The 15,849-nt window shown below is 42.5% G+C and overlaps 1 protein-coding gene across 1 annotated transcript in view; it reads left to right on the top strand.

Moving 5' to 3' along the window:
* The first annotated feature begins 2,278 nt into the window (after positions 1-2,278).
* Positions 2,279-15,849, top strand: part of ADAMTS19 (ADAM metallopeptidase with thrombospondin type 1 motif 19) — a 162,679-nt gene continuing 149,108 nt past the window's right edge. Inside the window, exons 1-2 of the mRNA XM_076361925.1 lie at positions 2,279-2,363; positions 3,385-3,995. Of these exons, the coding sequence (XP_076218040.1) occupies positions 2,279-2,363; positions 3,385-3,995 (696 nt within the window). The remainder of the gene's footprint in view (positions 2,364-3,384; positions 3,996-15,849) is intronic.

Raw genomic sequence — 15,849 nt, 5'->3', positions numbered from 1 at the left:
TGGTGGGCTACAACACCGTCTACCAGTATTAACCTATGACCAGACTCTTTGTTAAAACTAATGAACACCAGTAGGGGCTCTATTTTATAGTGCACTTTCCCCAAAGTTAAACATAGAGAACTTCCCCCTATATTTTTACTTTAACTATTGAAACGATAAAAAGAAAACATAAAATGAGCTAAAGAAATTTGTTGCAGCCCCATGTTGACTTTAGCTTGCCTTGTATTTGTATGTGGAGACTTAACTTGAAATGTTCCTCTTTTTTTGGCTGGTGATAAAGTCAAACATATTAAAGTCTTTCTCAATTGGCTTCTTACAGTCTTTTTACCCCCTGCAACTTGTGCTGAAAAGGCCAAATCCTGCTTACCTTACTGACAAAAGCAGTTCTTTTGCCCTTTTAGAAAGATTATAAATGAATAAGAGAGATACTGTAAGTGAGTAAGAGAACCAGAATTTGGTCCAACGGGACTAACTTAACTTCAGCAGACTGAAAACAGTTACAGTAATTCACAATTTTAAAACAAGCAAATGCACATGCCATGTCTTTTTGCCTTATTCCTGCTGGTTGTCCATTTACATCTTATGGGATACAACCGTATGCACTGTAAGTAAAGATCTCTGTGTATTTTTGCATCTTGTCTATATATTCTGATTTAAAAAAAAAAAAAACCAATCAGAATTTCTATCTAGTATTTGCACAGGAGCTTATAAACCACATCTTACAGCATTTCCTAATCAGTTGTAAGGAGAGTTTTGGCTGCGGAAAGGCTGCAGTATTGGGCCTATTAACTAATTCCACTGTAAATTACTATGTATGTTGTTATTTACTTGGGAAACAAAGCTTTGCTTTAAATGCATTTTTAAGGTAACCTAATTATCAGGCAAATACTAGTTTGCAGCCTCTGGGAAACTCCCCTCTTCCTAAACTGTTAGATGTGAATCTGTCATCTTGTTTTTACTAAGTCCCTCTGATTTTGCTTAGTGTAAGTCGGCTCAGATCCCCAATAGGACCACTGTATGGTAACTTTTTTCCTATAAAACCAAACAATTAATCAAAAATACTGTTGGAGGTAGTTGAGAATACATACCCATGCAGCATAAGTTTCAGGCAGCTATTGAACACAGCAGAGAGCAAACCCCAGCTGCATTTGGCCTCTGTGGAGTCTAAACGTGTTTTTTATTTGGAACCCGAACACGTGATTTTTGTTTGTTTGTTTTGCTTTTCATTTTATACCACTAACTTTTAGAAAGAATTCTTGCAACTTCGTAGCTTACCCTTAACGGCACAGATGGCTTTCCTCTCCACACTAGATTGCTCTGCTTTCCCCTAAGGCGTAGGAGTCACCTTTGACACCGCCAACAGTAGGTAAAGCAGCAGGAGTTACGAGAAGAAATCAGGCTTTTAGAGGGAGGTGTTTACCTGTTGCTTCTGCAGCTTTTGCCGATGTTAGATGTGCATTTAAAGCTTTTGCTTGACTCCTCACTGAATCATTCCTCTGCTGACAAGGGTTGGGGTGGAAAGTGATGGGTTTCCACGGAGAGCTGCGTACTGGGGGCAAAAGGAGTTTAGAATCAAATTACACAAAACCAGGCAGAAATGGTCAATCTCTGCTGCTCCCTGAATTTGAGGCAAAAGCTGTGCAGAACGCGTTGTTGGCGACGGGGACGAGAGGAGCCCTTCCTGCTGCCGGGACGCACGCGGCGTGTGCCCCTGCACGGCCCGCGGAGGCGGGCGGGGTGCGAAGCGCGGTCTCCCGTGGGCCGCGCTCGCGCAAGGTGCCCGCGGGGCGCAGCCGGGCCTCGGCTGCCCGCGGAGCCGCCCGGGCGCCGGCCCGCGGCGCGGCGGCGGCGGCACTGGGGGGGGAAGGAAAGGGAGAAGGAAGGGGGGCCGCGCCGGGTGCCCGCCCGGGCGGGGCGGGGCGGGGCCGTACGGGACGGGGCCCGGCGCGTCCCGCCCCGTGGGGGCGAGCGGCGGGCGGGGGCAGCGCGGTCGCCGCTGCCGGGGCGCAGCTGCCCGCCCGACGCCGGGCGCTGTGTGCGCGCACGGGCCGCGCTCCTGCCTGCCTGCGCCCACACGCACGCACCACGCACCCGCCGTGCGCTGCACAGCCAGCGCTCCCGGTGCTGCCCGCCCGCCCTGCCGGGAGGCGCGCTTCGCGCTCGCCTGCAGTTTCTCCGCGGGCGCCCAGGTGGCCGCGCTCCGCGGCGCTCCCCGCCCGGCCCGGTTCGGCACGGCCCTCCCTGTCCTGCCTGCCGGCGTCCCGCGGGCGCGGAGGCGATGGGGATGGGCGGGAGGATGCGCCTGAGCCGCGTCTGCTGCGTTTTCTACCAGTTGTGCGTGCTGTCAAGCGGGCTCGCCGCAGGTAAGTGCGCGCCTTCCGCGGGACGGGCCGAGCCTCGGGGCGGCCTCCGTGTCCCGCCGGCTGCCGGTAGCCGGTACCTGCCCATTGTTAAGCGCCTTAACAGCTGTGCCCGTCCCCTGTAACCGACGGGTGATCAGATAATGCGTGCCTCCGCTGTGAGGGTGCATTGCAGTGCGCTCGTCTGTACGAGATACTAATTTTCACACGCTGCCCTGTCATCTCAGCAGTGCTATTCCTAGTGTGTGTAGGATGAATGTGTAAATAAAACTGTCTTCTGTCTCAGGCTGGTGGAGATTGTGTGTGCTCATACCTTTATAAACGTAATGCCGGTATGCTGGGAATTTTGGTTAAATTTTGTATGTAGTGGTGTGTGTAATACGCAGATTAGTGTATTATAGTCACTAATTAGTGATTATAATTCAGTTTGATTACAGTGATAATGATGATGCAGCATGTGCAAGCATCTGCCACTTGTACGGCCACTCGCAAATGTGCGGCCATGGGGTGTGTGTGCATTTGGCTGTACTTTTGAAATCATAGTGGTCTTGCAAAACATGCTGAGAACAAGGTTCAAATTTTCAAATTTTTTTGTTCAGGTGTTCCCTTCTAAAATAACATTTTTTTTGTAGCTCTATGAAAAAGTTGCCACTTTGTCTAAATGATGAAAAGTTTGTGCAACTCTCCTTGTGTGGAGGTGGTAGTCATGAAGAAGAACATTCCCAGCTACTGGTACAAACACAGCTTCTGCCCAGCTTGAGCTCCAGCTCTCTCAGTGTTTACCAGGACCGTGGTGTGTCCCAGACCCCTGAACAGGCACAGAGACATCTAGCGGCTGGCCTGTCTGCCGTGTGTAAGGACAGGATGGAAGGGCCAAATGGAGCCCACTGTATTTTGGGTGGCATGCTTGGTGGGCTGGGAGCCAGAAGGAGCGTGTCATGGGGGGCCTAGGGTAGGTTTCTGGCAGGTGCTGTGTGCTGCTGTGTGCTCCACTCATTTAAAGCATCTGCTGGCCTTCCCGCAGGTCTCCATGCTTCAGAAGAAACTGAGGAGTGGGAGATCGTCTTCCCCGCGCTGTGGAGCAGGGGCCAGCAGGAGCCGGCAGGTGGCAGCGGTGGTGGTGGGGGCTACAGTGCTGACCCCAGCTGTGGGAACCGGAGCAGCACCCTCAGCACCCCAGTCACACCTAGCCCAGTGGCTGGCAGTTCCCGGGAGGTGCGTTCAGTCTCCTCCTCAGTGGAGGGGCAGGTGCAGGCTGTGGGGGAGGCGGCAGAGGAAGAGGACACTGAGGATGAGTATGAGTCTCAGGAGTTTTACCACTGGTCCCCCCTGCCCCAGGGGTCTGGTGCTGCCTCTCAGTTGCCACCGCCACCATCCCCCCCTCCACCACCTCCAGCAGAGGACGGAGATGAGGTGCTGCTGAGGATCCCGGCTTTTGCTCGGGAGCTCTACCTGCTGCTCAAGAGGGACAGCCGCTTCCTGGCTCCTGGCTTTGCGGTGGAGGAGCGGCTCGGGGGTGAAGGCAAAAGCCCACCTGGTGCTGCGCAGTCGCAACCTGAGAGAGCTTGTTACTACAGTGGTGCTGTCCTCCGCTACCCGGGTTCCTTCGCCTCCTTCAGTACCTGTGGTGGATTGGTAAGATGACCTTGCATGCAGGGGTAGCACCAAGGTCTCCATCCAAATGTCAGCTTCATCTGCTGCTTTTCACTCCCATCTCTTTCCTGAGATCTTCTTTCTTTCATATCCTCTTGGGTCCTACCTCTGTACTTACCCTTATTTTTAACCATTTTGCCATTCATACTTCCATTATCCCACTCAAAATTTTTCTCAAATCCTACTTTTGCCTTTATCCTGTAAAGTTTTGATGTTCTTTGTCCCATTTCCGGATACACTTTTGGCTCTCAGTCCCATAGCTTTCTTTTTTGGATCTCCTTTTTATTCTTATGCCATTCTTTCTTCAACTTTCTCATCTCCATCCCTAATTTTATCTTGGTCTTCAGCGTGTGCCTGTAATTAGTTACCTCCATGCTCACTCTCCTTCCTTTTCCCTGTATCATCATCTCTCCTCCAGTCCATATATAAGCTATTTGTTCTTCATTCCCATCCTATATTCTGAAGTTATCTTTCTCATCTGTGTTATCTTCCTTATCTTCTACATCTGTTTTCAGATTGTTCTGTCTTTCCTACTTCTACCAATATTTTATGTCTGCTTTCTCATCTTCATTATTCCTTTTCTTTCATTCCTCTCATCCCTTTGGCCTTTTTTCTCTACCTCACAACCTCCCACGTGTGGTACCTGTAGTTACTTGGATTTGGGACTCCATAGCTTTCTTTCCTTTCGATTCTTCCATAGAAGTACGCAATGAGTATGTTCTCAGCAGAAATGTTAATACTGTCAGACCTTTTGAATGGTTATTACCTCTGTGGCATACCTCCCTTATTTAAAACAAATTTCACCTGCTCTAATTTCTGTTGGATCAGTCATGATTTTTACCAGAATTGGGCACACTGAGAACAACAGAGGTGATCAGGTGAGCTGCAATGCCAAGATACTTGGGGGTGGACGGAAAGAGTAGAAAGCAGCTGGGATGATGTAAAATGCTGGCAGGATTTAAAACAAAAACAATTATTACTACTATTATTCTCATTTTGGGCCTTTATATAGCATCATAAATGCACACGCCTGCAGCACTTTACAGAATATAGAATACAAAGAGTAATGGTGCTAGGGAGAGTTAACATCATCATGACCCTGGGTTTTTTGGGTGGCTAGATGGGTGTAAATCACCACAATCACCTGATAGATGCTTTCTTGTATTTCTTTCCAAATTTGAACATCTAACCTGTTCCATTGTTGATTCATGAAGATATGCCTGCCTGGTTTTTATTTGCGTGGTCATGAAGTGAAACCAGGTAAAATGTGGAAATTTTGACTGCTTATTCATTTGCCTGTTTGGACTTACTCAAAAGTTAAAACCCAAACTGGAAGTGGTGGAGAGGGAACATAGGTGGATTGACACCAAATAAAATATTTGCCTGCACTCCTGCAAAGTGAAACCGCCAAGTTTCACACAACTCTAAGTGGTTGGCATCTAATTATTGACATTTTGTCAGATTTTCCAAAGCATGGTAGCAGAATTAGTTGTGGAGAAAAATATTGAAAGTCAACTGAAGGTGGTTTGAAAGCAATCAGGTAAAGGATTTTTATGTTCTGGAAAAGCATTTGACTTCTGTACTCCTTGTTCTTGTTAGAATTTTACTTACTTCTACATTGCGTATGGGTAAAATCAGGTTAGAGAAAATCTTTGCAAAGAAATTGGTAGAGATAATTATCACAAATGTCTGCTCAAAAGTGATGTACATCATTACATACATGTAATTCCTTTGACTTGATTTATAAATTGAAATTCACTGTTTAAATAGACCCCAGTTCCCTAGGAACCCCATTAGTAATTTTTGATTCAGTCAGACTTTTTCTAGGAGTACCAGCTTATTCCCAGCCTACCAGCCATCTAAGCATGCATGTGCCCGAATCATGTTCCCCATCCAGAAAGCTGCAGCTGAAATACAAACTATTCTATGTATCTCAAATAAAATTGGAAACTGTTGTTGATGTTGACTGGTGGTGTCACGATCCTCAAATGCATAGTCTTGTTTGCAATGAAATAGTTAAGCAGCTGTTCTTCCTCAGAGTGTGGCTGCATCAGGCACATAGTTAAAAAAATTGCACAGTGCTATTATGTCAAAGTTGTCATAACAAATCTTAAGTTATTTGTCATTCTTCATTCAGTCATTGCTTGGGCTCTATTACATATGTAAGTTGCTCTGTTTCCAAGAGTCTTGAAAAAACATCATACATTGCATATTCCACCCTGTTTCCTCTAGGCCTTGCCCTGCAAAAAGAGCCAAGCAATATTTCAAACTACCTTTTCTCTTTTAAGATGTAAAAATCCATTGAAACTTGAATCTACAAATATTTTATTGCAGTTACCTCAATTAAAATTTATTTTTTCATTTTAAATATAAAGAAATTTCAGAGAAAATATGGTATCAATATCTTAGATATACTCTCATTTCAAAGCCTTGCAGACTTTGGGTTAGGATTACTAGGCTGCATACACTTTGGAAAGCCAAACAAATGGGCTGTAAGTCCCTTAATATGCAGTTTAGATTCCACTCAGCAATTTTTCTTTTCAGTATGAAATACAGCATCTCTGTCTAACAACAAGATTTCCACCATTCTGCTCTTTAGATAGTAGCCTTTTAGTGAATCTCTTTACTCACTGAGGAAAGTAACTGTAGTCTGACAGACAACAGTGATTTTGCCACACAGGAGGAAGGGTGAAGAAGTGTGAAGGCCAATAGAAAAGGTTCGGCCATCATGGGCGGGGGGGGGGTCATACATGGCAGTACAGATGTGTGGCTGATGCTGTAGGGCTAGTTTTGTGAAAAGATACCGGATCTTCAATAAAATGAAAAAAAGGCCTTGCATGAAATTGTTGTGCTATCCAAGTTAGGATGTTGGTGTTGGTTCCAACTTCTCAAGGCATGGAGAGACCTGACATGCCAGTGACATTCAGGAAGTTGAAAAAATATCTATGTAGAAGTCTTAACTGGTCCTTCTGTAGGCAGAAAGACAGAAGAATATTGTTGCAGATGTTAGGCACCTTATCCCCTTGAAGCAGGATTTAGATGCTTTTTGAGTAGTTCACTGGTTGCAGTTGGGTAAAGCATGTAACGTACAGCACAACATTAAAGCTTCCCCATATTTCTTACTTCACAGTTCTTGAGAGCTTTAGTAGTGCGTTTTTTCTTGAGCTGTTTGTCAAAAGCCATTATGGAGGGGTGGTAATAATGGGGTTCATAACATACCATATTAATCATGTGAGTATACAAGGGAAAAATGAGAGCTGTACTCCCAGATAATTACTAACCAAATTCTGACTTCCAGCATTGGCTTCATTTGGCAACCTATCTTGACAAATGAAGGAAGTATAACTCAATGGATATTTTCTAGTCAAACTAAAGACTGGAGATATGCATGGACTGTCTAGAAACACCATCACCATGACCTTGGTGTAATCTCAGAGCTCACGTGCTCAATGGTGACAGCCCTATCCAACTCTTTGGTAAAACACTTGTGGGTTCTTACATCCTTTTGTATCTCAATGGGATTTGCTCCAAGTACATTTTAGGATTCTGCACTAGTGCTGCAGGAAGATTAATGAAGAGAGGTTTCCAAGAATTCTCCATCTGTATGCTGCCTGCCTACTTGTTGTTCATTGTTAGCCAAATACCAGGATGTAAGCAGTCCTGCTGATGCCAGTGAGACTGCTCTTCTGAAAGCGATGAATTGCAGAGCTGGACCATTAATTATTTAAATGATCGTTTCTACTGCTTGCTTGTGTTTTGCCATAATATTTGAAATAAGAAAAAAAAGCACGTCAAATGTTGTTGAACAGTTTTATTTGTAACTGGTAATATATATAACTTACAACTGGTTGTTCTTTTAGAGCATGCTGTAGGAGAAACTTACTGTGGACTTAGAATTAAGAAATCTGGCTATTGGTTCTTCACCAACGATCTGCTCTACTGCTAACATGGAAGTTGAAGTAGTCTCACTGCATTTCCCCAAAGAGAGCTGTAAACACGGCAGATGTGTGCTTTATCCCCTACTCCTTTCATTTCAGAAAGAGAGGCTTTTAATCTTGGTTTTTCATCTTGGTTTTTCTCAGCACTGAATTGCTTAGGTAGTACTCTATGGCTATGTGGTGACAGTCAGAGGTTTTCCCAATGTTTCTTTTTCTTTTTCTTTTTAACTGAAGCATTCTGCAATAAATAAGGAACAGCTAGGTAGAGAAAGGATTTGAATGTCTTCTTATACCAAAAGCAATGGGGTATGTTTAGACTGCTAGGAAGTGCAAACAGGACCAAATGTATACACAGAGGATGGACGGGAGAATGCGGCTCCATACAGTTATGCCGTTCACCGCAGCACTTAGCAGGTTGTCTAACAGAACATGTGTGGAGATCTGCCTAAACTGTCAGCATTGCCAGCTGGGTTAATTTACTGGAGAGAAGCTCTGAAATTCGTCTGCCTGGTTCTGTATTTTCACTGGATCTTAAGAATGTGAAATGGTCAATAGCATATTTGTAGTTCTTTAAATCCCTGAAGAGCCAGTGTCACATACTATTTGCAATGAAAATTAATGTGCATTTTCCCAGTGACTTGAGTAGGAACAAGTCTTAACACATCTCCAATCCAACCCAGGGAAGAGCTCTCTCTAGAGAAGTGTATGGTGCTTTTATTAGGCCTCATTGCCATTAACAAGCAGATATTAAAAAATCTGATCAATCATTTATAGACAGGTAGTCACAGATTTACTCCAGCTGTTATACATACATTTAAAGAGCACTATCCAAAGCAATGCTGCCGGCGTCAGCAGAAGAATGGATGTCAGTAGTTCTGTGTCATGTGGAGATGTGCCATATAGCACTGGACAACAACATTTTAACAAATACTTCCAGTGGTAATGTCCTACTTTTACAATAAAACTGAAATGAATTAGGATGTGAAAAAAACTATGTACCACTTTTGGCTAATGGAATGCTTGTATGGTTCTTCAGTAAGATTTGAAAAAAATCTGAAGCACCTTTACAGAAAATGTATGATTTTATTTCTGACACAAACTATGTTTTGAAGATCAGTGCTATTAACTAATAGTAAGGGAATGACATGCAGAGGGACCTGGACAGGCTGGATCAATGGGCCGAGGCCAACTGTATGAGGTTCAACAAGGCCAAGTGCCGGGTCCTGCACTTCGGCCACAACAACCCCATGCAGCGCTACAGGCCTGGGGAAGAGTGGCTGGAAAGCTGCCTGGCGGAAAAGGACCTGGGGGTTCTCGTTGACAGCCGGCTGAACATGAGCCGGCAGTGTGCCCAGGTAGCCAAGGTGGCCAATGGCATCCTGGCCTGTATCAGAAATAGTGTGGCCAGCAGGAGTAGGGAAGTGATCGTGCCCCTGGACTCGGCCCTGGTGAGGGTGCGCCTCGAATACTGTGTTCAGTTTTGGGCCCCTCACTACAAGAAGGACGTTGAGGTGCTGGAGCGTGTCCAGAGAAGGGCAACGAGGCTGGTGAAGGGTCTGGAGAACAAGTCTTATGAGGAGCAGCTGAGGGAACTGGGGTTGTTTAGCCTGGAGAAAAGGAGGCTGAGGGGAGACCTTATCGCTCTCTACAACTACCTGAAAGGAGGTTGTAGCGAGGTGGGTGTCGGTCTCTTCTCCGAAGTAACTAGCGATAGGACGAGAGGAAATGGCCTCAAGTTGCACAAGGGGAGGTTTAAATTGGATGTAAGGAAAAATTTCTTTACTGAAGGAGTGGTGAAACATTGGAACGGTCTGCCCAGGGAAGTGGTTGAGTCCCCATCCCTGGAGGTATTTAAAAGACGAGTAGATGAGGCACTTAGGGACATGGTTTAGTGGACATGGTGGTGTTGGGTCGACGGTTGGACTCGATGATCTTAGAGGTCTTTTCCAACCTCAATGATTCTATGATTCTATGACATATGATGGATTCAAAATATTTTAGATTTTTTAGGATATTCTAAATTCACGTGACCCTTAAATTCAGGACACATAATAAAGCTTCTACAAAACTGGAATTTTTTATTTTGTACCTATCCATCGAGGATAGTCTGACTTTACAGGTTGTCTCAGAACAAGCAGAATGAAATTGTAATAGAAAAATAGTAATAAAATAAGAAAATATTTTCTGTATTCCTAAAATTCTGCACACAGCCACTTTTGAGGATAGGATTCAGCCTGAGAAAAGGCTGAATCCTTGTTTTGACATCTTTACTCCTAGAGAATGATTTTAACCACAGTGTTTCAACATTTTTATATGGGAAAACTCCCAATGAGTATGGTTCTCAGTTACACTTCCTAGTCATTCCTGCAATGAAAGTAGTGTCTGACATGGCAAGTATACTTGAATTTTTGGACAGCTTGGACAGTTTTGGAGAGCTGTACTGAACTTCTACCTTTTGGTTGTACAGCTTCTTTCAGTGGCAGTGCAATACTTAACCTGCTGCAACTCCTTTCCTGGCACAGGGTCAGACTGATTGGGAACGCATAGATTGTTTGCATTGGGTGTGAGTAGTGAGCCTGACATTTGCTGTGCAGTGCACATGCAAGGTAAATCCCTGCATTTGTGAGCATCCCAGCTTTTGTGGGGCTCTTGGAGCAGGTGGTCAGGAGCAACTCATGGGCTTCGTAAGTTGCCCTGGGAAGCTGCACTATTACAGGTTTTGAGCTCCTGGAGTAAGGCTCTAAGATTTCTCAATAGACTTGTTGTTTCGATCAAGCTGGAGAGTGACTACCCCATTACACATCCTGGACCATACAGTACCAACAGACAAGCCTGAAATAGGTTAAATACCAAGGCTCTTGTCAACCAAAAATAGTATCCCCGCCTCCCCACTTCAGTGATGTTGCAGTTACACATCAGTATTGAGTGACACCAGATGCTTTTCCAAAAGAAATTGGAGACAGTTAAGCTTCTTTTGTGCTGAGGGTAAGCATTAGAAAAGAGAGATCACCAACAATTTTTCATAAAAGGGGAAAGAAAAAAGATTGTTAGCAATATTCATGGTCCATTTGATACATACAGGCCAAAGTTTGACATTGCAGAAGGAGGATTGTAAAATTAAATAGGATTATCCTTAAAGACTGCCAGGGTGAAATGAAGTACACACTTCCTCCTATACGCCCAGCTTCCTGGCATCCTTAAGGGAAAGAGAGGACAAATACAAGCAGTAAAATATGTGTTTAGATCCCCTTTTTTAAAAAACTAGGGCTAACTCAAGAAAGATAGATGTGGGAAATCACAAGTGTGTTTTTGGAGGCTTTTTCAGTTACCTATTTAGAATGCTAAACTCTTTTATTTCTTAGCACCCAGTCTGCCTACTGTTGCATTGTGAGTTTGTTAAAGAAATGAAACTTTGCTTAGAGGGACCGAAATAAATATGTGAATGAGGGTACTCTGTGAGTATCCCTTACTGAGAGGTCACAGGTTCACCAAGTTTTGCTTTGTTGACTTTAACTTATGCCTTATTTGTGTTTTAAACTTCTTGAAATGGGCAACATAAAATTTGTCATCAGTAGAAATAGGTGGGTGAGGTAGGGCATGAGTGGAAGTATCAGCCCTGAACAGAAAGCAGCTTTGCTCTGTTACGAAAGTGGGTTTCTTTGCAGAAAAAAACAGAAGCACCCCTGGGAAAATAAAGTGTTGGACTAAAATTTGGGCTTCCCACCTGTGTGTAAGGTAGGAGAACCAATGAAATGTGGTGGTGCTCCTGGGAGAATACCCGTAGTTTCAATGTATGTGTTGAATCTGAGCCGGGTTGTTCCTCCTGGATTTATATGGCAGTGGAATGTGGGAGAGAGGAGGGCAGCCAGGCTTCTAGGAAGTCTCCTCTCCAGCAGGACAAAACAAGTTGTTTACCTGAGGTTACTTTGGCATGCTTAGGCACAGACGCATCTTCCTCCAGCATAGGTTTATCTGCTATTTTTGTCAATCTCTCTATTATAATCTCTTCATTATAATCTCACCTTGAACATCTAATGAAGCAGAACTGAAAACACAGTAGAGAAGCCAGAGAAAATTAAAATCAAGAACGTGACTATGGCCAGCTGGAATAACCAGCATATATGTACAAGCAAAGCACTATTAACAAACATTGCTTTATCCTACCTGAACAGCAAGCTAATTACAAACAGAACTACTAAATATGGTTCGTTTTTATTTTTTCATACAGAAAAGGAGTACTGGAGATGGTATCCCTTTAAATGTTTGATTAGTGTCATTAAGAACCATAAACCAACAAAGATCTATGTAAAGATGAAGGACTAAAACCTCTCTGTTTCTCTTTCCTTCTTGAGCTCTGATGCTGCAGTCTGTTGCTATTCATCTTTGTCTTTCTGAATGAAACATCATTTGGTTGGATTTTTGTTTTGTGTATCTTGAGAACTCTTGCCAGCTGATAAGAAGGATAAGTCTTTTAAACATAGGAACAGTAGTGTCAATGTAAAGCTGAAAGGTTTAGAAAATCAGTTTTGATTTAGGCCGAGACTACATTTGAACTATAATGATCTCTGTTTCCTTTAATATTAAACACTGTGGCATGGTATGCAAGATGTTGGGCCGAGATGCCTCAGACCATGTGGTAATGATTCCATTCTCCTTCTAAGAGCTATCCTATAATCATGTAAGCACTCCATCCTGAAACAGGTTTGATTTGTGATTCCAATTCTGCTTATAATAGCGTGCTGTTCTCCTAAAGTCCTTAGTTTCAGTACAAATGCTTCCTTTGCAATATATTTCCAAGCCATAATTAGAAATGAGAAATATGCTATCTCCAGAGTAGCTTTATTTTAAAAAATTGAGACTGTTGTGAATCACTTGAGATCTCTACCCATTGTAATTAATAAGTATAAAATTATCAAGGTTATTTTGCAAGATACAGAAGTGAGATGGTAAATCGGAAAAACTGGGTAAGTCCATTAATGAGTAAAGATTTTGCGTTAATTAAATTAGTAAAGTTTTGACGCCCTAATTTGAAGGTAACTGCTTTAAAAAGAAAAGACACAGCACTGAGCCTCTCCCAGCTACAACTGTTATGGTTAGCATTTTCTCCAAGTCTTCTATCTCTGACTTTCATTCGTAAAGTGGCACCTCATGATACATGCCAATTGTTTCTTCTCTAGCAAATGAACCAGGATTTTTAAAATAAACAAATGTTCTCCGTGTTGCAACCCTTCTAATTTTATTTTAAAAGCACTGTTCTTTGCCTTTCTTTTTCAAAGATTTCTTGGACCTGCAAGAATGGAGATTCTTTTTGGTAGTTAATAACAGATTGTGGCAGGGGAAAAAATAGGAACATCCGTGATTTCCAAGATGTAATACCATAAAGACAGGGGAGCTGGGAAATAGGGAGGAAACAATAGAAAGCATCAGGTGTGGGAGTCATTGTGGGGTTGATGGTAGGTGAGGATATTCAGGGAGGAGTCTGTGAAAATTGATGGTTGTGTAGAGGTAGCATGCAAATGATGCGTGTATCTCTTTGCTATGTGAGAAGGAGAGCTACCAGGGTAGAAAGGGGTAAGTTGAAGCCATTTGGATTTGGGGGAGAATGAGATGTTTGCATCTGTCCTTCTGAGAGTGTGTGCCTTTTCTTGGTTTACTCAGGGTTCTCACTGATGACTTTAGGGACATAGCATGAGGGTTGGTTGGTTGCTCCTTGTTTAGCAGAAGCAGCAATGTAGTGGAAATAGTGTGAAATATGCTGAGAGCGTGCATGTGTGTGTTATATTGCATATCTAGACGGTAGTTGGTCAAACTTTTATAAACCAATAGCACAAAATATCTATGTTAGATTTAAAATCAGATGTACATCTGTTGTGCATTAGCAGTTCAGTTAACCTTTTGTTGTTAACCTGTCATTGCCTGGACATTGGTTATTTCTATTGCTTCTAATAATGGCATAAATAAGCAAAGAAGTATTATTTGGAAGGGAAAGAATGAAGAACATTTCTAGTGTTAATTGTAAGACAATGTATTTAGAATGATAAATCAATATCATAACATTAGTTGCTAATAGTACATGCATCTGCATGTAAATGAATAGAAGTAAAATTTTTTGGAAGCCTGCACTGTGAATGTTTTTCTTGGGTCTACCAGTACTTCAGTCAGAATTATCTTCTGAATGAGTTTTGCATCCAAAAATGTAGAAAAGTGCCCAAAACTGACTTGTGAAGCGATTTAGTTTCTATGTGATTATCCTCCAACAATTGCATATGCTTGTTTTATGATCTCAGCTGTGCTACCTTAAGTTCTCATTAGATGTCAGAAGTTTAACTGGGTCAAGTCAGGTCAAGCTTATTTAGATAGCAGTATGTTAAGGAAAATACAGATATTTCTGCACATGATGTTAATTCAGCTGGGGGCAACTTTTTAGGATTCAGTCCAGGGTAAATGTCCTGTTATGTCCGTCTGGGCTTAAGGGGATGCTGGCTGGGAGAAGTGCCCAAGTAATGGCTAGAGCCATTATAGTAAAGCCATCTTTTATATAAAACGTTAAACTGTGCTTCAGATGTACTTAACCTTCTCAGTGCTCTTTTTGTCAGTGAGAACACTAATTAGCCTGGCAATAGGATGATAACCTTGGAAACTCAGGTGTAACTATGCTTCAAGGCTTCTTGTGTGAAGTGCTTTACTTTTCTTACGAAGATGAGAGACAGGAAAAGGGACACGATAAGGGACAAAAAATAGCTGAATGCCTGTTATTCTGGGATACAGCAGTGGGTGAAGGGTGAGTTCTTATTCTTGATATGTGCAGGGAACGTAAAGCCAGGTTTGTACACATATTCTCAGGACCTAATATTTAATTGTGGTCTTGCTTAATTTCCTTTTTAACAATACTCTCTACACATAAAGCTGGATCTATGCTTCTGTCGTAAGCTCTGCGTGAAACTCTTCTAACAGGCAATTTTTTAAATCTTCTGAGAATTTACAAGCTTGTTGCAAGTTAGGGGATGGGAAGTTGCTTAGGTGATTTTATGCCAATCTCTTTCATCCCTCTATGACATAAATGGACCTCACCCCAAATATTTATTAAGTAACGTATGAGGGGAGTGAAGGAGTTAAAAGTGGAAGAGGGTTTCTAGACTAAAATGGATACAATTATGCACATAAAAAACTTAGTTTTCCAATTTCTGGCTGATAGTCCTAGCACATTTCCCTTTTTCTGTCTCATCACCTGTTTTATCTAAGGAAGCATAATAATAAAGATATCTTCTACGTCCCTTTGGGGTATTTTTGCTTCTAATACTAAATTATTTGCATTGGAAATAATGGAATGAAATAATTCCTTCCTTTCTTACTTCACTTTGGGTGATAAATCTTTTGCTTATTTCATATAAACAAATTTGCTTAAAAGTGACCAGTCAGACTGATGCTGCTTGGTTCAAGATGCTAATATCAAAACTCCATTCTGCTCACCATCATATTCCTACACACATAAAATCAAGCTCTCTAGCTTTTAAAAAAAGGAAAAAAGCCTTCTTCCACAATCTATTTTTTTCCTTTTAGTTAAAATAATAGTTCTTTATAAATAGATACTGTTCCTTCTTTCATGAGGGTAGCAGAACTTCAGTTTCTATGTGCAACAAAAGGTAAATTGGTATTTTTTTTCCCCAAAAAAAGGGGAAGGAGAATCTAGGCTTAGAAGTTAAAAGCAAAAAACTATGCATAGTTTGGGAAAAAACTTAGATATGAATTTCAGTTAGGAGTGGAGTCATAGAATTATATGACTTCTATGTATTTTTAACTTTTTAAAGCTATGTGCATCTAAAATGATAATAAATTGTGAGAGTCTTACTTATTTCTCTTAAAGCCACCAGTTCTGGATTCATGTAATTTTAGATAAA

This window comes from Aptenodytes patagonicus, chromosome Z (assembly GCF_965638725.1).
Source record: "Aptenodytes patagonicus chromosome Z, bAptPat1.pri.cur, whole genome shotgun sequence".
In the NCBI taxonomy this organism is placed as follows: domain Eukaryota; kingdom Metazoa; phylum Chordata; class Aves; order Sphenisciformes; family Spheniscidae; genus Aptenodytes; species Aptenodytes patagonicus.
This window is presented reverse-complemented; position numbering and strand designations above follow the sequence as displayed.